Source organism: Podarcis pityusensis (genome assembly GCF_964106645.2).
Source record: "Podarcis pityusensis genome assembly, chromosome: 5".
NCBI lineage: Eukaryota > Metazoa > Chordata > Lepidosauria > Squamata > Lacertidae > Podarcis > Podarcis pityusensis.
In genome coordinates this window covers 45214701-45238084 of record NC_138032.1, presented here as the reverse complement: position 1 = coordinate 45238084, position 23384 = coordinate 45214701, and the positions used below count along the sequence as shown (strand labels likewise).

The 23384-nt window shown below is 41.1% G+C and overlaps 1 protein-coding gene across 6 annotated transcripts in view; it reads left to right on the top strand.

Annotated features, from left to right (window-relative positions):
- The window catches only part of SH3PXD2A (SH3 and PX domains 2A), a 259093-nt gene that overhangs the window by 81711 nt on the left and 153998 nt on the right, over nt 1–23384 (top strand). For 5 of the 6 annotated variants that reach the window (XM_081006148.1, XM_081006151.1, XM_081006150.1 and 2 more), the window contains one exon: nt 2042–2117. In XM_081006148.1, coding sequence (XP_080862274.1) covers nt 2042–2117 — 76 coding nt within the window. Of the gene's footprint in view, nt 1–2041; nt 2118–9445; nt 9581–23384 lie in introns of those variants that run through there. The other variant, XM_081006152.1, reaches the window with a different exon arrangement.

The following is a 23384-nucleotide window of genomic DNA, read 5'->3' as shown; positions in this document are numbered from 1 at the left end:
TTCAACATAGACTACGTACACACCAGAGTATTAAGGTACATGTGGGTTGCACAGATCTGATTTTCCTGTGTGCTTTATGCACATTTGTCCACTGTGAGCACTTTCAGTTGAATTCCATCTCAGTGATTCCTATCCACATTAGTGAAGGTGCTTGAAGGGATATATTAGCACTGTATGTTGCCCCCTTTGTGTTGTGCTGAGTTGATCACTGCAGATGGTGACAGCAGTCACGAAATTAAAAGACTCCTGTCTCTTGGGAGAAAAGCAAAGACAAACCTAGACAGCATCTTAAAAAGCAGAGACATCTCCTTGCCGACAAAGGTCCGTATAGTTAAAGCTATGGTTTTCCCAGTAGTGATGTATGGAAGTTAGAGCTGGACCATAAAGAAGGCTGATTGCCGAAGAATTGATGCTTTTGAATTATGGTGCTCTTGAGAGTCCCGTGGACTGCAAGAAGATCAAACCTATCCATTCTGAAGGAAATCAGCCCTGAGTGCTCACTGGAAGGACAGATCCTGAAGCTGAGGCTCCAATACTTTGGCCACCTCATGAGAAGAGAAGACTCCCTGGAAAAGACCCTGATGTTGGGAAAGATTGAGGGCACTAGGAGAAGGGGACGACAGAGGACGAGATGGTTGGACAGTGTTCTCGAAGCTACCAGCGTGAGTTTGACCAAACTGCGGGAGGCAGTGGAAGACAGGAGTGCCTGGCATGCTCTGGTCCATGGGGTCATGAAGAGTTGGACACGACTAAACAACAACAACAACCTCAGTGTGCCAGCTCCTGAATGTTGAGTAAAAATGGTCCAGGTCTATGTATGCAATAAAGGCTAAAAATAGGGTTGCCATATGTCCTCTTTCTCTAGGACACGTCCTCTTTTTCATGGGTATGTAAAATGAGAGTTGTTATAGTGAAGTCAGAAAATGTGTCCTCTGTTTTGCTCTTCAAATGGCAAACCTAGAACCCAGATTTATAGGATTCTGCATCGTTGCACATCATTCATTATTCATAGTACCATGCAGCCTTTCCAGTTTCAAGATCTCTGCCAGTCAGGTGGTCCCATCATATCTACACATCCTTCAGGAACCTGTACTCTGTTCCTGCAGTGCTGGAGGAACATGGTCCCGTATGTGAATGCACACAAACAAGCATGGGAGTATTCCTGCTAAAGAACCTGGCAGCAACCCAACTTTTTAAAAAAACAAACAAACTTCTGTCTTCATTGTACTGTGATAGTTGAAACTGAAAGCCATTTAAAAAATCTCAAATTTAATATTTTTACAGATTAAATATTTATCTGCCTTATTATTAAATCACTTTGCCAAATTTTCTATATATTATGAATGTAATGGATGCCATTTGCAATGATCGCACACTGAGTTAAACGTGCAGACAATGTGTGGTCAGCAGGGAAGGGAGGGTCTTTCCAGAAAGGTTGATACAACTTTCCACTTTGTAAGAACTCATTTTGTTCCAACGAAGTCCCAGGGATCACAATAAGAGAGTATTTCCAGATCCCCAGGAAACTCCTCTGCTCTATGTATGCCTGTCCATCAAGATGCACGGAGAAGCGCAGCAATGTGTGGGAGATAGGTGAGGTCTGCCAACAACCACATTGGATGCTTCATTGAAATAACCTCTGGCGGTTCTGAGGCAGCAGTTCTCGTCAGGTGGGTGGTCTATCTTAGAGGATAGGTGGACCCTGAAGGATTGCTACCCAGAACATGGATGAGGGTCAAACTGTGTGTTCATTTATTATGAAAGTACAAAATAGTTAATTTGGGAATTGCTGGAACGCCAGGCTTTGGTCCTGTCCCAACTCTGATGTAATTCTCCCTGCCCTCTTGGGAACCTTGTCGCTCTTCAACCAAGTTCACTGAACTGTATTTGTAAAAAAATAAAAAATCCTGCCCTTGATCACAGCTGCTCCTGCAGCTTTCAAGATTTGTTACAGCCAGGAAAATAGGCCATGTTGATGTTGAGGTGGGAGTGGGTAAAGAGGGTGATGGACTTTTGTTCACACTAAATATTTCTTTTGCAGATGCAGCTTCTGGATAAATTCCCTATTGAAGGAGGCCAGAAAGATCCCAAGAAGAGAATAATCCCATTTCTTCCAGGTAATAAACCTTTTGATAAATTTGGACACCTTGTCTTTAAAGGGCCTCTGAGTGAATGAGTAGGCTCATCCACAGGTGTCCAGACCAGGTATTTTAGGCAGGATGTTTAAAGAAATGCTAATGCGTTTATTTCATGATTATGTAAAACTTGGAATTTGGGGTTGTATCCAAGTAAATTAGATTAGACCCACTGAAATTAATGAGCCTAATAGTCATGCCCATTAACTTCACTGGGTCTACTCTCAATAGCACTAGCACTGGAGACAACACAATGTCTTCATGGGGGGAAGGTATATAGAGGTCTCTCATGATCTGAAGCCCTAATCCGTGGCTCACTTAGCTTGTGCATAAATCCCACACTGGTAGAATCTGTCCAGAGAGTTCAGCTGCTTTTAGGTATGTTTCAAAGGTATTTGAAAATGTATACCAGGGGCTGAAATAACAATGTCAATAAATTAAAACTGAAAGGCAAAGGTTTAGCTCCCTCTGGTCTGCCTTTCTTTTCTGCTTGCTTGTGCACTTCTGGGTCTTAGCAAATAATACCACTCTAATTGTTTAGGTACGAGGAAAAATTATGCGTGCATGAGAGTTTTAGGGAGCCAGGCCAAAAAAATAAAAACAGCCTTTCAACTCCGACATGATTTGTGCAGCAGAGAGGTATATAAATATTGCCATGATTTCCTTTGCAGAGAGTATTTTCATCTGTCTCCACAAAACTGCTCCCAGCTGAACTCACAGAGGAAGAGTTTTGATGACGCTGGGAACTCCAGCTCATTGTTAATTACTGGTGCACATGATCGAGACCATCTTTCTCTTGTTTTATTAGTTGCTAGATGCTTTATGGCAGCTGCCTTGTAGGTTGGCTTATTGAACTGTGCTCCAGAATAAATGGTGTGGTTTGAGGTGGAGGAGGCTTGAAACCCATTAAAAGATTGCTCTTTGTCTTCAGGTGCAGAGTAAGAATAAACCTTTTCTCCAAGAACAGACCATGAAGGCAAATTTACAGGGGGTGGGATAAGACTTGGGCCAATCTGTTTATTGAGCTCTTGCTCTGACTGATTTGCACAAAGTTTGCAGGAAGGTTATGTGGTAGAATCATAGAATTGTAGAGTTGGAAGGGGACCCAAGGGTCATCTAGTGCAGGGTGGGCTTGAACCACCAATCTTCTGGTTAATAGCCAGATGCACTGACCCATTGCACCACTAGAGGTGCACATATGCCAATTTTCCGTGTAAGCAAATACTGATGATAAAGTTGTGATACTTGCTGGCGAAAGGCTGCCATCATGTTTTCCAGATTCTCTCCAGCCCTGCCGTGGTGGTAGATGTCAACTGTCTATTGAACCTTAATTCTACTTTGTTTGTGGGAAAATTGTAAACGGTTGTATTACATTAGCCCATATTTCCTAGCACATTTTCTTGTTACTTTCTTTTCCACAAAAAGTCCATTTTTATTTTATTTTGGGGTTTGTTGCACAAGAGCACCAAATCCACTTTAAATGTGTAACCTGAATTTGCCAGTATGTGATTGAATCCTGCCCACAAAACAGTGACAGTCTGGAAGTGGCCTTGTAAAAATAAATTCTTGCCCTTAGCCATCTTGTCTTTTGGAAAAGCAGTTACTGCACTTGCGCAGCGAGAATAGCTACTGTACATATGATCCAGGATACATGGGGCTATGTAAACAGTCAAGCCACCATGTGGTACCTGTCACATAAAAAGCTACAATATGTTCACTCCCTCTACACTTTCTCTCCAAAAAACTCTAAAGTGTAAACTAGGAAATAATGCATTTTCAACTGGTTAGTATGCTACCTTTGTATACCTGTGTGTGAAGGAGGGACAGGATCCTGTATTCAAATGCTCAGTTGGTTCAACACATAAATTTAGGCAGACTATAGAGACAAGCAGCTAGTAAAGTCTCATGCACAAGCTCTGTTGAGATACCTGCCTGCTCTTTTGGAACTTCACAGAGTGCTGCCCTTTCCACCTGTGTAACTGTTTCATTCTTTCTCACTTCTGGAAGATACTTTCAAGAATTGACCCTTGGTGCTTATTTTGGCAAAACTTGTATCCAATCTCTCATCTGGCTGATAACATAGCCCTGAAAAGTTTCTAAACCTTATGGGTGCATGATCTCTTGATCAAATTTAGACACACGTGCCACAATGTGTGCCATGTCAACCACTGTCCAATCATCAGTTTTATTTTATGTCTACCCATTCACTCTAAACAACTTCAGACCATGAGTGCTGGGTTTATGAGCTGATGAAATTATCTCAGTGAGAATACATTTCAAAGTTCATATTTCATTTCCAGTCCCCTCAGTATCAGTATGTTCTCTCCTTTCCCAACTGTTTAAGATTTCTTTTCTAGCTGCAGAAGACAAAATTCTGCAGTGTAAAGCTTTGAAAAGGAACAGGCCACTCAGGGTGGGGTGGGGATATTACTTGGCTGAACGTCAGACATCACCAAACAACATTGAATTAACCTGCTACTTTAATTAGAAAACACCCTGTAGTTTTTACAGTCAAAGCCTTTCTTTTGTTGAAACAAATGCTTGGTGATAAACCTTAATTGAAAATCGAGCAACAAGAAGCTTGTAATGAAATCCTGCTGCTAGGAGAGGCATCAGACTCCTTTCCTGTGAAGGGATGTTGTTGACTGAGGGAAGCTTCATACTTGACTCTGCAATCTTCCTCATGGTAGCCTCACAGTTTACATGATAGCTATGTGTATATATTGTACTTTATGTTTCCTGCAGGAAAACATTACTCTGGGGCAATTGGGGTTGTCAGGCATTTGTTTGTTTGTTTGTTTTGGAACATTTTCTTACTATGCCTGTTAGCTCCCCAAGGCAGCTCCCAGATTAAAAACACAAAAACACAAAAGAAATAATTCATGTAGATGCAATATTGCCAGGAGATTCTGTCTGTACAGTGTAGGAATTGGGCTTTTAGTGTGGTGGCTCCTACCCCTTGGAATTCACCCTCTCTTCAATATCATATATTCTGTGACTCTGTTGTCTCTTTGGCAACTATCGAAGACCTTAAAGAACATCACTTTTAAGTGGATATTTTTATTCTAATCTGTATCTGTATTGGATTTGAATTACTGTTTTATATGTGACATTTTATATATGTTTTGATTGCTGATGTCTTTAATCGCTTTGAGATGTTTCATAAATTGAGCAATTCACAAATCGAATGAAACAAATAAGCAATGAGATAAAAACATTCAGAAAGCTGCACGAGAGGGAGGGTGATATAAAACCACTGGGGCAGTTTTTTTTAAGTGCATTTCCATAGCAGGAGGTTAGAACAGAATTATGGCATGGCAAAATAAAAAATGTATTTTTAAATTAATTAATTTATCAAAAATTATATGCTGCTTGGTTGTAACAAAACCTTTAAGCAATTTACAATAAATATTAAAATTCTGAATAAAAACAGTTAAAAACAAATAATTTAAAATGTTTTTAAAAACCATTAAAATCAGCAGTAAACTAACTTTTCACACTTCTGTGTGTCTGGATTGGCTTGCCTAAACAAAAATGTTTTAAGCTGGTGCCGAAAATAATACAGTGAAGATGCTTTCCTGATATCGATAGGCAATAGAGTCCTACTTTGCCACCCAAATAAAACTCAGAGAGAGAAGAGACCAACCAACCAAACCTGTTGGAATGTAGTTCCACTGTCCGGATGCCACCACTGAGAAGACCTGCCCTCACGTCCCTACCAGGCACACATCTGAAGGTGGTAGAACATGAAGCAGGGCCTCAGATGTTGAATGACATATGTGAGCAGGTATGTATGTGAGCACCTGTTCATAATGGAACAGGTGATCCCATGCTGGAGGTGGTCATCCCAAGCCATTTAGGGCTTTGTAAGGAATAAACTTTACTTTGAATTGTGCTCAGAAATGGATCAGAAGGCAGCTCCAAATAAAGAAGATCTGGTGTGATATCTTCTCAGAGACCATACTGGCAATTGCATCTGTCATTCTGGCATGTGTACAGGGTTGTTTAAATAACGGTGAATACATGTGGTGGTTATGCTTGCCAAAAAAAGTGTAGGACAACTCTAACAAAACCTTTCAGGATGCCGGTGATAATTGACTCTGGAGTCTGGCTGCAGCACAAACACCATATTTATTCAAATAAACCTTCCAGTGTTTGTTTTTTTTCAACTTCGGCTGCCTGGAGCAATATTAATTTGGAATAAGGCTCTAAACTGAAAGCCACACTAATTTCGTTCTGCTCTACTTATTGTGGTCCTTCCACAGGTTCCTTAGTCAGTGGTTAATTTGAATATTTCTTTTTAGGCTATTAGCTTTATGCTTTAAAGTTTAAGCAGTGCTCTCTTCCCATCTTTGCAATTTAATGAGTTCTTCTGAAACTGTGTTTCAAAAAGGGCACAGGTTTTTTCTGGGTTTAAATTAGATGAAGCCATTATTCCATCCCAGTAGAAAGGTATAATTAAATGCCGTACTTAGTGTCCAATAAATACAAAGATCAAATGTCAATATAATGTTTACATTTCAACAAATAGGATGTTTTCCAAGCAACCATACTGGCATGAATAAGAGGTGTAATAGTCTAAAAATCATCATTGTTCTTTTCAAAAAACTGGTTTACCCACACATCACTTCCACTGTAAAAAGTTGGTCTGGTTTTCCTTAGACTAATAATAATAATGAATGTAATTACAACAACAGCAACAATGACAATAGTATCAGGACTTGGCCTTAGTATGTGCTTGAAAACGAAAGAAAATACTTCCTCCTAGACACTCCTGCCAGTTCACCTTTTCCTATCCACCAAAGCACATGCTTAAAACCAAAATGGGTGTGTTAAAATGTGCAAACAAAAATGTTTAATCTTAGCCTCCAAATATTTTACTTACCGGAGGCTGCTCCATCCTCAGCCTGCCCTCGGCTAGTCTGCCCCTCTCCTAGCCCTCACCTGTCTACCTTTCTACTGACAGGCCAAGTCTGTCATCTTCCTCCTCCTTAGGCTTAGTGTTGTCCTTCTGGAACTTGGCAGGGAGGAGAATGGGGACAAAACAAGAATTCACTGCCTCTGTCTCTCATTGGCTTTGGCTCCACTTACTGTTGAGGCTTGAGGTTTCCCTCTGATGATTCATAGAGTGGTTTAATGATCAATCTCTCCTCCCAGGGTACTCTGGAAATTGTAGTTCTGTGGGAGGAATAGGGGATCTCTGAACAATTCTTGGCGAGGGTCAGTGCAACAAGTTCTGCCAGCACGGCAGAACTTATCATTTTCTCCTACCTCCACACACTTCTGTGTGTGTCTCCCCCCCCCCCCAAAAAAAAGGCTATGGAGGAGCTCTGGAACAGCAGAAAGGATATTGTTCCATTTGACAAGCTGAAATGCTTGTGCGGTCAGAACAATTGTCATAGTGTGATGTTGGATCCCATCCAATGATGCAGGTGCCCCAACACACATACTTTGGGAACAACTGCTTTAAAGAGAGGCAAAAAATTCAACATGTTGAATTATTAGTGGTAGTTAATACAAAGTGTGTGAGAGTAGGTTGGCCACAGAAAATCTCATCATTGAGCCTTCCTGTGTTTGGTCATGAGACAAGAAGCTCAATCCCTGCTTCAGTTCCCAGTCTAAAAGAGGAGGGTGTTAAGGAACTGCCTCAGAAGACTTGATCCTATGTGGAGCTACACGCCTACGACAACTGAAATGGCTGGAGTAAGGTATGCTTAGCACTGCATGGGATTGGGCTGGTGATGAGTTAAGAATCATAATGTGCTTTGGATGCTAAAATTAATAATAGAAACAATAATACAGTATGCCTAAAGGTAGACAGCCAGTCTCATAAAGAATAGCCAGCCATTCCCAAAATAATTATAAACTGGTTAGTCAACATGAGTTGCCTTTAAAACAGAAGAATGCTGAGTCATGATAGATCACACCACACAATTATTCATGCAGTTGCTGCTTACGGTTGAAGTGAAATGCTAGGTATCGTTTATGTAAATATGCTAGAGCCACAGGCAAAAAGCTGGCTGTGGATTTAGAATAAATATGTGAAGCTTAGTCCCACCTTCTGCCTCTGCATAGCACTCTTCCACCAATAGTACACAACTCCTCTAGTTTCTCAGTAATGCATAAACTGTTTTCACAGCTTTCCTACCTCCCCTCTCCCTGATTTCTTAACTAGAAGTTCCCCCAGCTGTCCTGAAGCATCTAATTCTTTGTATCCCAAAGGCCCTATGCATGGGCATAGCTAGGATTTATGTTAGGAGGAGGGCTTTGTGTTGAAGGGGGCAGAATCTCAATTAGTTAAGTATTTTTATTGATTTACTTGATGGGGGGACAGCAGCCCCCCTGTCCCCCTTGGCTATGCCCATGGCCCCATGGAAGATTTTACCTTTCCCCAAAGGGCAAAGCTGCCTATAAGCTTCCATCACAACAGCTGCATTGAATTTCAGCATTCAGTGGCTTACCATTCCATTTTATCTTCCCAAAGGCATGCAATGGGCAGTGGAGGATGATCTGTTAGGCCAAATGGGACATGACCTCACCAACCTCAGTCTGCCTGCCATCTTACTTCCAACCAGTGCAGAGGGTGACACTGCCTCTCAGCTTCCTCCTTAGCCTCAGTGTTGCCCTTGAAGAATTCAGTAGGGAGGAGGATGGGAACAAAAGGTCTCCCTGCCTTCCACTCTATTGGTCCCAATGGATACCAGCCATCACCGGCTATGGGTTTCATGGCCAGTGGCAATCTGAACATGTGCTCTTCACTACACCCATCTCAAACGTCAAATATTGAAAATATTCATGGGAGGGGGGAGTACAGCTTTGGTTAACATCTTTTAAAGAGAAAAGAAAAGTCCAGCTTAAGCTGTGTGATGTCACTGTGAGATGGATGAGAATGTAGAGAGGACTAGGGTATATGGAAGGAGTTTTTCCTGAACAGCAGCTCCAGAGAGATTTCTCTAATGGGCAATGAAAGCGCAGAGAGAGTAACAGTGAAGGAAATGAGAGTAACAAGGTAGAATTGTGTTAGAAAAATGAAGGAGTGGTTTGTGACTGAGACAGGTTGAATTCGTTTCTCTGCCTTGCATTCTAGCTTTCTTCTTACCTTTCCATTTTCCTGGTTCTGGTATGTGGATGAATAGTAATATTGGAAGCTCCCTATTCCCATGGAAACAAGGAAACACCTCTGTTCCCTCCCCTCACAAAATAACCCCCCCCCCCCGTGTGTTTGCCCTACCTTTTGTCTAGGGCTCCACCCAGATTCTTCCATCTGGTGAGAGCAATAGGCGGGGAATGTTTAGTGACGCTGGGAACTGCCTTCTTTTCAGCAAGTTTGTAATAGCCTGAATCAGCACTATGTGCATTTCCCCCTAAGTTGTGCCTGGGCTTTGCTTCCATTTGCGTCTCCCTCGTGAGAAAAACAGACCTCCTGCCAATGAATTGCATCTCAGGTGGATATATATCATATATTTATTTATTTGCTTATTTAAAGCAAGAGGGGTGGGGAGAGCTGTCCAGGTGAATAATGTGGGCTGGTCTGCAGCTACATAACCGGCTCAGGGACCAAACAGACAAACACAGCTTTATCTTTTTCATATAGCTGAATTGAAGAGTTATTAGAGTTATTATCTAGAATTGAGACCTTGCTCTCTCAGTGTGCTGAAGCACTGAAGTGTGGTGGTTTGAGGTTTGTGTGCTTGTGCATTCAGTGTGTGCTTAAGCTGCAGAGATAGAAGTGGGGAGAAAATCTGTTGCTGTGTGTTTTGAGGAACTCAGCATACAAATTATCCTTTTCCCACTCCCTTGTCTGTACCTTAAAGAGGCAAAATGCCCAGTTGCGAGGAGTCATAACTGCCAAAATCTGCAAAGAACCCAGATTTGGCTTCTGATAGGAAGCTTTCCAAAGTTCCTAAAATGGACTGGTTTTCAGGTTAACATATCAGATATCTAACATGATTTCTGTATTACCATGGGCAATGGAAAGAGTTTCACAGCACAAAACTCCTGCTCTACTTCTAAAAGAGTGTTCTCATAAATCCCTCTACATTCAGTGGGGCTTGCTCCCAGATAAGTGAGTATAGGAGTGCAGCTGAAATTAGTTCAGTGTGCACTTTTTAGGTTTTCGGTTTTCACTTCCCAGAACCTGGCTTGGAGACTGGAGCCAGAGTAGAAATGCAGAGAAGAAGGGCTGGAGACTAATGAACTCAAAAGTTAACCCAGCAAACGATTCAGAGGAGGCTGAGAGGCTTGTATAATCACCGCCGCCTTCTGCTCTATCTGGTTCACTGCTGGTCATTGCTTCCATCTGGATCTACCGTATTTTTCTGTCTATAAGATGCCCCCATGTATAAGACTATTTTGGGGGACTCCGTTTTAAGAAAATGGGGGGTGGTATATCCGTGTATAATTTTTGACGTTATTTTAAAGGAAAAAACCTAGTCTTATACACAGAAAAATACGGTACTTCCCCCTTCCAAGTAAACCACTGGCAAGAAAGCGACCTAGAGTCCAGATGAGTGGTGCCCTGGCCACTCTAGGCTTCCCACTAAGTCTACTGCCACCTTTGCTCCTGAGGGATGATGGTGGACAATTAGGGAACAAGCCAGGACTCAGGATGGGGTACAAGGGAGAGAGGAGGCAAAGCATCCTGAGTGTCTTGGTCCCCACCCTCAGACGAAAGACTCTTAACTATTGGCTTGGGAAATCCTGAAAGTTTTATTACACGATCTTTGCATCAGCTCAGGATACAGGTTACAAAGCTTAACAGGCACCAGCAAATGCTAGAATTCATGGCTAGGCTTTAGCACAGACGTTGACCCAACACTTGATACTCCCCTCCTGCTCTACTTTTAAAGGAGTAGGGCAGAGCCCGTTACTTATGTGGTTCACACCCTAAGCTAGAAGACTGAACCTGCAGTCCAGCGTTACCCCTGCTGAAATGTTTTCATCTATGCAACTATTGAAGGTAGTGAAGCCCTGTTCTATTTTTTGGCATCTGCCCCCCCCCCCTACTCAGAGGGCAATTCTATACATGCCTGCCCAAAAGTAATTCCTACTGAGTTCATTGGTACTTTTTCCCAAATAAGACTATATAGGATTTTAGTATCATTTACTTATTGACAGAGAGTGCAGAAGAGAGATTTTTTCTGCTCTTGATACTAAATTTCACATAGTCTTGGAAGTACACTGTGCTGTCAGTAGCACAGCAATTATGCTTTTAAAAGAAAGAAAAATTATATACCAATTTAACTGAATGATGACATTCAGCTGCAGCACACTTCTTCTGTTTGCAATTGCAGATATTAATACTTGTTCCCACTTTTTTTTTTTAAATAGAATTCTTCCCCCTGCCCCCCAAAAGAATTATAACTTGAGCATAGTATGCTTAAATACATGGTATTCTGTTGGGTTGAAATCACGACAGACGAGTGGTGAGTGTCAAAGGAGAGGCGTCTGCCGGGGCAAGCCCCAGGAACTCTCTTTTATTGAATATTACAAACATTGCCACAGGTGTGCTTGTGGCTGATTGGTTGATACAAACACAAAGCATCTTGTTGCTGATTGGTTAACATAGGTACAAGGCGGGAATAACATATTACATTAATCACTGATAGTTCAAAGACTGGGAACGGAGCTGGAACTAGACAGGCATGAATCCTCCTAATTAAATTATAACTAAAGATTAATATAACATGACTAAAACAATTACTAATGATTGATCATAACATGAAAGTTCCGTATATGTGGTTAGCTATGCATTAAGAACAGACCATGTTGTTTTTTGTACACGAACTTGAAATGAACTGAAGAATGACAGAATGTCTGGGTGTGCTAAGCTTGGTGTGTTTGGAACAGTATGTGCAGAGCAGAAGCGAGACTTCCCAGAATCCAAGAGGAAAGAAGCAAGAGTTCTCATAGTAAGCATAGAAAGATTTCATAGTAAGACTTCCCATAATGCCACAGTTATGTGCAGTAAGAGAAACTGCAGAAAGAAAACTTCCCTTCAGTATTCCATATATTCTTTGTGCAAAATGAGTATCATGTCCTAACTCTGTTATCAGGAGTTTGTTGAGATGCCCATTGGTGCATTCTTTGAATAAAATATCTGAATATTGCAATCTTAGAAGATTCATGGTTCGTGTGCAGTGAGAAGTCAAGATTGAAGATGTCAGAGCTGGGAAATGTTTTGTACGTGCAGCTTTCAAATGATCCTCTTCAAAGAAATGTCCTCTCGTTTAATTTTAGTTAAGAAGTGTTTGTTGTGAGATAAAGTAGCACTCTGTGCGATGTTAAGAGAGCTCTTGAGGAAAATGAAATCTCTTGCCCTGTACACTGTAACAGTAATGGGATTCCCTAGCTGCTCTAAGCATGAAGGGAATGCCTAGCATGCTGATGGGGTGGGGTGGGTGTGAATGGCTATTCTTTAGTGTTGACAAAACGTCTGAAAGCAAAACTAAGAGAATGGCTAGGTAGAACAGTTCTCTGCAAAAGGTATTTTTAGATCTTGGACCTTGTATGTTTCAAAGACCAAATTGTTGTTTGATGTGTCACATGACAAACTGATGGTTTGTATTGTCATGTGCAGCCTCCAGGCTACTTAAATGTGGAAGGAGATAGCTTTGGACCTTGTGGAACTGGAAGACATTTAAGCTGCTTGATTTGTTCTACCCTGGAGAGTGGAATAAGCAAGGGAAGCAATTTTGCTCCCCTTTTAAGAGTTAAGCCTCCCCAAGGTGTTAATATTGCAAAGATGTGCCCAAGGCAGCGAATCCTAATGGAGAGACTGGATGGACTTTCCCCAAGAACTATATTTAAACATAGATTAGCTGAAGTGTTTTGTTGTCTTCCAGAAGCATTATGTTTCTCTCAGCACTCTAATGAAACAGAAGGACTATATGTCAGTTCACCAACAGCTAGCATTCCTGAAAACCTTTATAAATCTACTTATTAGTTCCTTGAAGCTTGTTCCTTTTGGACTTATTTTTAGACATGTCTTGCGTAGGACTGATTGCCACAGTGCCTTTCACGTCTTTCTCTCCAATCAAACATTGCAATAAAATGGATTGCAATATGATTTCTTTTTAATTTCAAGGCACTCTTGACAGTGGACTACATGAAACAGATTTGCGAAATTTCATAACAGCAATTAAAATAATAGCAAAAATACCAATAGCAAAAATTCTGCTTGCCAACCTTCCCCAGAACAAATGGGCAGGATTTGGGGTTGGGGGGGGAGAAAGCCCCTTTGTGCTAGAGGGACTTGTTGCGCTAGCTCCCAATAGTGCAGTGATTTAGTTGATCAATCCAAACCCAAGTTCCATTGTGACAAGTCTGGAAGAGGGGGGTCTCTGGCTGAATTGGCTGAAATCTCCCATCCTTGCTCATTATGCTTGCAGAAGTCCCCCATGATGAATTCCACTGGCTTCCTACAGTTTGGATTGCTGTGTAACTGAAGAAACAGAAGCATATTTCCCACTACATATAACATGCCGGAAGGTCATCTATACACTAAAAATAATTACACGACATTTCGGTAGGGAATGAAGTGGGAAAAATTATCTTGGATTGGAAATAGGAAATTGGTCTAGAATTCATGGGACACATTTTATTTGGAATAATTCACACAGATTTCAGAGATGAGTGGCTAAAAAATAATGCTGAAATAAGCTAGGATCTTTAATAGAGGTTAGGTATTCTGATGATTTATTAATACTTCAGTTTATGAGAGATGAAGCAGGTTTTCTGATGGATTTCTGTGTGAAAGCTGTTTTTTAAAGAAAAAAAATATGTTGACAAACTTAAATCATTGGTGGTTTGGCCCATAAAGCTGATTAGAGCTAATAAGTTTTCCCACCTCTGCCTTTGGCATACACATTAACTGTAGTCACAAGATTATATTCTTCAAAATGCAGCATGAATTGTAGAGGATCCTAATGTAGAGGTGCCCTTGTCCAGTGAATATGCCCTTCTGTTATAACTGCTATTTAAAAATAAGTCCAATCTAAGCCTGTAATCAAGACTGGGCTGTGCCTTTGCAAATTTGTAGGTGAATAGATGTGTATGTAAATGTTTTGCATTTTGTCCTTTCTGTGTGCTGCTTTCTACTCCAAAGTGCAGTCATTCAAATTTCAGTGTTTGGCTCTTTAATAACAATGAGATCAGAGCTAAAACATATCCTCAGCCTCTTGCAAATTGTCAACATAGCAAAGCAAGTAGTGAAACTTGAATTATATATGACTTTGTGACTCCTCCCTTTTGCCAAGGATCAAAGGGCACATACCCTGTGCAGTTTCTTAAGAGTGTAAACCTTAGAATGGTTGCCTAGTAAGTCTAATGGCTGAGACTGGTTTAGCGGCATCTGGTGTAAGTACCTTTTTGAAGCTAAGCAAGTCTGAATCTGGTTAGTGCCTGGATGGGAGAGTGCTGGGGAACCCAGTGTATGCTGCTTAGAGCTGAATTATTGAGGAAGGGGTGGAAACATAATAACAACAACTTGAAAATGGTTCTTAAAGAGTTTTCCCAACTCTTTCATAGCCTAGTGCTGGGCAAAATGCATTTTTGCTGCCATATATATCCCAAATGCTAGCTTTTGCAAACTTATGTTTGTAATTCAAGTTAGACCTTTCTTTTTCCTGCCTCCCCAGTTCAGATATCGCTGAGCTACCATCCATTAAACAGTCCCCTGTCCTAGAATGTGGGTTGTCCTGTTCACCCATTCAGGATCTCCTGGGATCTGTGTATAGTATATCACTGTCACTTCCATAGGCATGATCTCAATCAGCATTAATGCTGGTGCTGTTCTGTTCAGAGGTGGAGCCAGCAGGGTACTCACTGTGTGATGCTAAATTGTGTGATGAGCCATTTCATATTTTCACCCTTAATAACCTTCTAAGCCCTCCTCCCCTTGAAGAGGACAATAGGTGTGAGCACGAGAAAGGATGAATGCTCAGAGTGCAAGGCAGAACAAACTGGTGTTAAGCTGCCAACCATCAGGGGAACTCTTGCTTCCTGTCCAATTATCAAAACAGCTGATCTGTGACATTTTAAGAAAGGGAAAGAGGCAGGGCAGAGAAAAGGGGGAAAGGAAGGAAAGCCCTGACTACATAAATATTTACTTTCCAACAGTGTCACCTCCTCCAGCTTTCCTGGGTTTTAACTCTAGAGCTGTCAGAGTTTGCTGGGAATAACCAGTCACCAGTCTCCTCTGTGCTGTAAAAACAACTGAATCCTTCCCTGGTGTGGGGCCTCTGTTTAAAGATTTATCAAAAATACATTGTGGTGATCACAAAAATGAGTGATAAGAGCGGGATGGCCACAGTGGTTGAACTGAACTGGAAGCCCTTATTTAACCTCATTTGCATGTTTTATGATATTGAGATTTGCATAACATCAAGAAGAGGCAGAGTTTTTTGGAATTGCTGAAATGCTTCTAGCCCCAGCCCCGACATTGCCATGCCTCATTTGCTCCACTCCGAAATTCTCTGTGGAGAGATGAAGATCTGATCAGGGGCACCTATGCACATAGCAGTCACACAGTGCAGGTGCTTAGGAATCTTAATCATATATGTGTGGAGCATCCATGCACCTACAGTTATATACACATATGAATCTCTCTTTAGATTTTTGGCTCCCTGTGGGGACAGGGGTTATTGGAGTTCAACAACATCCGGTGTGGAACTAGTGGGCACAGTCCTGCTCCCTCTTACATGTTTGCTGTACATATGTCATTTTGGAAATGGGGCTCTAGCCACGTAACATTGATTATGGGTGGTTTCCTAGCTGTGTGCTTGTTGAACTTCACATACAAGTTACAGAATTTATTCATCTGAAGTGAATCACAGTTTGACCTGATCAGCGTTCATTTAAAATCACCAAGCTACACCTCCATATCCATGCATCCTGGTTCATCTGAATGCATTACTTTCCCAGGAGGGATACAGGTGCTGGAAATGAGCCTGCATTTCTGGTGGCAGGGTAGCCCAGCCTCCTGTTTCTGCTACTCGGTAGTGATGCCAAGAGCCTGGGTTTTCTCTCTGACACTCCAGAGGGAAGCTCTCTGTGCTCCTCCCTTGAAAGGTTTAAGCATGGATAAAAATGATACATGTTGTTTGCCCTCATCAGCCCAAAGAACTGGCATAATGCAATGCAGATGGTTTGTAAATTTGGCAGTGCTCATTACAAAGTTGAGAGCAGGCTTTGGTAATTTAGGTTAGTCCTGCAATTTACTGTTTTGTACACACTCTTAAAACAGCATGTTCAAGACAATGTGTGTGTCAACATCTGGGTAGACCATATTCTTTCATATCCTCTTTTTATAAACAGTAGCAATGATGCCTAAATACAGGGCTTGTACAAACATGCATAAACCAAGAAAATTTATCATCATCTTTGGAAGAAGCTGGGAGGAGGGATGAAGCACACATCTGGTGACTTGGACAAAAAAAAATTGCTGAGCTTAGAGAACCTGTAAGACTGCAGTTCTATAACACTTACCCAGGAGCAGAAAAGCATAGGACTGCTCTGCCAGTCAGCCTAGTTTTGCCTTGCATCTAAAATAACTAAAAGTTGGGGGGAAGTTAGGAAACACTTGTAACACCAGGTGTTGAATGTTTTGGGGTGCTGCTGCCATTTTGTCTCAACATTCGGTAAAGTGGTTCTCTAAGTTGGTTTTTTTATTCTCTGTCTGCCGGACATTGCATTGTGTGGGCTAACTTAAAACCTTAGGCTGTTGTTACATAAGTCATGTGTTAGGTCCAAAATGATTCAGACAGTGGTATTATATAGTATTCTGGGATGCTTCAGGAATACAGAACCAGGTAAAGAACTACACCAAATTTTCATTCTCTGTTGAAACAAGAGGTGCTTGATTTTCCTAGAATTTGTGCATACTTGGGACATATCTGACAGTCATGTTAAAAGTCATTTGCTCATCATCACAAATGTTGTTTTTGAGGCAAGTCCTGATTAGAATGCTTTAGAGATTTGTTTGTTTGTTTAAAAAATAAGTGATTGATGCTTCTTAGTGCCAAGAAATAAAAATATTGGCTTACAAACAAACCCCTGTTAACAGAAATTTAGTTATGCATGTCTTGCATTAAGTACCACATGGTGATTTTTGTTTTGGGCTTGGGTAACATGAAACCTTAGTCAGAGATTGCCATAGAAATGTGGAGCTTTGACATCAGTGTAACTTTGCTTCTGTTTTCTGGGCCTTCATAAAACACCACTTCATGGGAATTTCAGACTTTGTTGCTATGTAGCTGGCAGCCATGAATTTGCCTCAGCTCCTGATAATTTGAAACATGTTGGGCTTAATTACTTCTTCTGTTTCTGGTCTACCTCTTCTGCTTTATTATTAGATGTCTAAAATGCCATTCAGATAACAGGAGAAGAAATCTTACATGCTATTCCTGGAGTTACTGGAATGCTACAGACAAATACTTACTGAGGCACTAAGCTATTCCACAGAAGCTGAGGAGATGCTTTTGCTTTATGCGATTATAAATTGGACCCTAGTCCACAAATGTTTATGCCATAATGCATGTGTTAGTCTTTAAGGTGCTGTAAAGATAATTTGTTTTTGACATAAATGGTTGCCTTTCCTTGGCATATGAAGAGATGCGGTGGGAGGGAAGTTCAGGGGTGTACTGCAACTGATCATCCCATTTTTGGCCATTGCAGCTATAATCTCTGACAATTGCCCCAAGTTTCACATGTGCTGGTGGCCACACCAGTAATGAGAAGCAATACACTCCAGCTAAGGAGAGGGAGAGGGAAATACATTGCCACTGGATGCAGTGAGGAGGAGGAGGGGCTCAAATGAATGAGCCTCCCAGAAGCTTGATTTACATGTAATGGAAAACAATGGTTTTCTTTTACAAGAATGAGCCACACCAAGCCTGAGGCTCATGTACAGCCTTCTTTTTTTGCATTATTTTATTTGCATTGCTTTATTTGGAAGGTCTGTAGCTCAGTGGTGGAACATCTGCTTTCCTTGCAGAAGATCCTAGGTTCTGTCCCCAACACATCCAGGTAGGATTGGGAGAGACCCTATATGAAATCCTGGAGAGCTGTAGCCAGCCAATACTGAGCTAGATGGACTAATGGCCTGATTCAGTAAACAGCAACTTCTTTTGTTTCTGTTATGCTGCAGTTCCTCATGACATCCAAATTCAGAGAACTGTGGTTTGTTTAATCCTATGGCCCTCCAGATGTTGCTGGACTACAAGTCACATCCTCTTGACCATTGATCATTCTGGCTGGGGCTCATGGGAATTGTTTAATCAGGAGATCAAACCAAGATTGAACTATGATTTCAAATCTTGCTTTCATTCAATAAGCATAGTTTAAAATAAATTTTCTAAGTCTGGGCATCATAGAGAACTGCTGTTAGTTTATCTGAAACTGCAAATTTTTATCTCCTAATTACAGGCATGAAAGTGAAGGAGAAAGTGGTGTGTGTGCAAGCCTAAGATTCACCACAGCTTATTCTTGCATCTGGAAACCATGTTTTTAGCTAAGCTAGAGACTTAGAAATGCTCTGGCCATTGATATTCTCCATGAATTTTAATCTTTTAAAAGTGAATCTATACCAGTGACTCATTACAACATCATATGACATTGAATTCCATAGGCCAGTTATTATATATTATTTGGTATGCAGCTCAACCCTATCCATATTTATCCAGAAGAACTGCAGAGTTCAATGTGGCTTACTCCAAATTAAGATTGCATAGAACTGCAGGCATAATGCGACTTTTTGGCAGTGGCTTTCTTTGGATAACTGACCTGAGTTTTGGCATCATGAAATAGAATGTTTTGTTTCTTTCTGCTCTGTGCAAGCTATTCATGACTCTATAAACCTTCATTCTCCTTGGTTATCATTCCACAAATAAAAGGTTCCCTAGCCACATAAGCTTTTCTTCACAAGAACAATGATCCATCTTCCTGATCTTTTTAGCCACTATTTTATGTACTGTCAGCTCTTACAAGATTTTAAATTTTAAAGATTTAAGGATTACAATATTGTGGAGCAGGTATAATTTACACTACCATAAATCCATCAAGGGCACTTCATTCCCTGGACAGTTGCAGCAGTTCATTTCCTGGAGAGTTGCTGTAGTGTTGGAAAGCAAGATTTAGCTGTAAATTAATGGGTGCTCTTAGCAAATACTGTATCTGCATTTTAGATCGAAACACTGTGGTACATGTGCACGTAGAAAACTCACGACTGCAGTGATGCCCACAGTTCCCTTGCCATGTGAACTGGAAACACAGAAATGTTGGGGGGTCTGGTTGCCTTTCAACCCCTCCCCATTTTATGGATCTTGCAAGGAAAATAAGTTGTGGTTATTAGAAATAATACTTAAAATGTATGTATGTATGCTTGCCTCTCGTTAAATAATTGAGAGAGTTTGATGCTTTTAAATGCAGAAGTGTAAATCCTTTGTTTATAGAAGAACTGCCTGTCCTTTCTGGTAAATGACTGTTGTTGCCCAATTTTATAAGATTATGACGTATTTAATGTTTCTACATGTTCATGGATGCCCTTGTGGGAATCTTTTCCTTATAATTTACTTCCAGGTCATTCAACTGACTCAGGAATGAATCCCATATTCATTCTAGTTATCTGAATAATTCTTGTTATATATGAGCTTTAAAAAATATCATTATTATTCATATTTTTCAGTCTGCAGCACCCTGCTGTGTATTTAAAATGACTGTTTCCCCAGCTCCACCTTAGGGTGGAAGAGGAATGAAAGTACAAAATGCAAAAAAACCCAAAAAAAAAAAACCCACCAAGAAAACCCCCAAAACCACCACCACCAGGTAGCAGCTGTCTACTCAGTTACCTTCCTCAACCATGATCCTTCATGGAAGAGCAGCCCAAGTGCCAGTGTGGCACCCTGGCATAGAAATAGCAACCTATAGAGTAATGAGGTTGGAAGGATTCTCAAAGGTCATCAAGTCCAATCTCCTACCAATGGAGGAAACACACTATTACATTTCCCCATACTTTTCCATTCAGTCTTTGCATCTTAAGAAAAGAAACTCTATTTATTTCGAGCATTTATAACCCAGTCTTAAACCAAAAAGGCACCTAGAATAGCTTCTAAAATGAAACAGTCCTATTCCGCAGGCTTACAATGTAAAAAGAAAAAGGAAAAATGACACTGAAAGGAAAAGGGATGGGTAGGGAAGAAGAAGAAAAAAGCAAACACAATAGACAGTTCTTAAATAGAAGATCTGATAATGGCCAGCTGGCATAGAAATAGGTCAGGGGAAGGAGGCACCTGAGCTAGTTCTTTGGCAAAGCTGATGAAATGAGCCCTGCTTCCCAACTCTCCCACTGAGGTAGCCTGATAGAATGGCTGCTGCCAGTTGAGGGAGAGGAGGCCTGGTGGAACTGGTCATTTAGATCACATGCACACATAGGTTTTTGTTTATTTAGGTCATGGACATGAATTTTCTTTTAACTTTCTATGCTATGTTTTGATAAATGACATTTTTTAGCATGAGGCACTCTGCATGAAACCATGCCAGTGATAGAACTATTCAAAAGTAACACATAACAGTGGTAACAGCTGTAGTTCTTGCTTGGCATGCCAAAGGTCCTGGGTCCATTCCTTGTCATTGCCAAGTGGGGCTGGACAAGGCCGAACATCAGGAGAGTCCTTGCCAGTCAGTGCTGACCCAATTTTGCCAAATGAGCCAGTGTTCTGACTTGGTATAATGCAGTTTTCTGCGTTGCTAAGATCTATGTTGACAGTGAGGCAGCTCTGAGAAAGGGGTGACTATATGGGCAACCAAAAGACTTTCACAACTCTAATTCTAATCACATTTACTACTAAGTAAGTCTCATTTCATTTAACAAGTAAGAAGTAAATATGCTTAGGGTTGTGCTGCACGAAGCTTAGCATTAGAAATAGCCTTACTCCGGTTTCCAGCAGGCTCCCTTGTCACCATTCCCAGAAACATAAACATCGTTCTTTCCATGTCCGTATAAAATCACTACGATGAGGGGAAGGGGATCAGGGCTGGGTTGGGGAAATGAACACAAATCCAGCCAGTGAATGACTCCAGAGTTCAGGAGGGCCTAGAACTGTGCCCAGCCCTGGGACCTTTATGCAGGTTGTTTGGTGGAGTTCTTTTCCACACAGACACACTGCCAAACTGACAGGGTGGCCATCAGTAAGCCCTTTGTGCCTGCAAAAGATCCCAGACGAGTCGACTCCAGTAATACACTGATTCTTGTTAAGATACCTGGCCGAAGGAGCAATTCTGAGCGACTCCCATTCTGTGAGACGTTCCAGGGACAACATCAGCTTTGTAAGCAAAAGGAGGGGTGGGATTCAGACCCCCTAGAGCTTGTCTGCATCAGGGGCTTTTAGTGACCTGACACAGCTGCAAAAGGAGTACTCAAAACATGCCTTATGTGCAAAGGTCCATGAGGAGGTCCAGTTAAATATTTTAGGAGCAAAAAATACCACAACTGTTATGAGCCATCCTAATGTTTGCAGCACATCAAGAGTCATAGAAAGGCTTTTAAAAGTGGTTTAGGAGTGCTATCCTGTATCTGCAAGCTGAAAACAAGGCTTTTAAAGTATTTTTTAAAAAATAACTTCTGCATATTTTATATCTAAAAGTAATTTAACTTCTCCAGATTCAGGTAGGTAGCCGTGTTGGTCTGACGCAGTCAAAATAATAAGAAAATAAAAAAATTGTCCAGTAGCACCTTAGAGATCAACTAAGTTTGTTCCAGGTATAAGCTTTTGTGTGCATGCACACTTCTTCAGATACGCTGAAACAGAAGTCACCAGACCCTTATATATAGTGGGAGGGTGGGGTTTTTACTACCCTTCTGAGAAAAACCCAGAACAAACTTAGTTGGTCTCTAAGGTGCTAGTGGACAATTTTTTAATTTTTGTTTGTTTGTTTATTTTAACTCCTCCAGTTTGCTTTGAAACCCTTGTATGAGGTTTTTAAAGTACTAGTTTTATGAAATATTTGTGCCTACCACTTGACTTATAGGGTACTTTTAAAGAACCGTTTAGTATACCCATCCACACCCACAATGACATTCTTAAAAGTGTGAAGAGAAGAGTTTGAATATATATTTAAACTAAAGGACAACAGCTGTTTTGGCCGTGTGTGTGTGTGTGTGTGTGTGTAAGTAAGTAATAATGGCACTTCCATCTCCCTACAATTTTAAAGGCACTTGCAGCAGAAGTTCTAAATATTTCAGAGATACCAACAAAATTGTTGAAAAGACAGCCCCTCAACTTTGTAGGGGGAAAATGAGAGTATTTGTGTGTCTATTTTGGCTTCAGTGCTATGCAGTAAGAACAGAACTTTCTTCTGAGTAAACATTCATAGGATTATTCCACATGACTTGAAAAGTCCCTTTGCAACTGGCCATGAGGCTTTTCTCCAGTTGTCATACGACTTGAGTGCATGATTCCCGCAAAGTTAGGCTCAAAATGGACTAAGTATTGTTCCTGTGTCAGGTTTGACTGTCAACTGCTGTTCGGTATTTAGTCTGCACCGCTATTCTCAGATATGCTACTTAGGGGCCATACGTTGCTTCTATTTATATGATTGTGGAATTCAGTATATCCCAACCTAACTTTTCCATGGTGATCACTATACTGTTCCGCCCCCCCCCCTTTTTTGTTATTGCCATTTTTCTCCCAGTGAGCCTGGGCAGGATGGAGAATGGGGCAGCTTCTTTGTTTTCATAAAGAGCCCCCTACAACTAGGTATCAGAAAGGGAGACACACCAAGCATTCAAAGGCTGATTCTAGATGACAGCTATGTCAATCCCTGTTCTGATAGCTGCTGTTCCAAATGCTGTCAGGATGGGGCTCCCTGTAACCATGTGCAAAACAACTTCAAACCCTTGTGCTAACTGATACCCCTTCAAAGAAGCAGTCTCTGTTTTGCTTTTGGGTTTCCAACTACTATTGCTGGAGAAGCCAAGATTTGGAAGCACTCAACAGGCAGCTCTTGTGCTTGTTGCATGAGGGTGGCCAGTTATGCATTACCAAAAAAAAAAGAGGTGCAAAAAGTTCGCATGGGTTCAATTATATGCATGGATGCCGACTTAGAAATAATTACTGTATTTTTGAAATGCAGAAATGCATTGCCTTCCAGTTGGTTTTAGCCTACAGTGGGTTTCTCATGATTGTGAATGCAGAATTATAGACACCAGAAGAAGCCAGGCTGAATATAATTTGTGTACATGACCATCTTTAT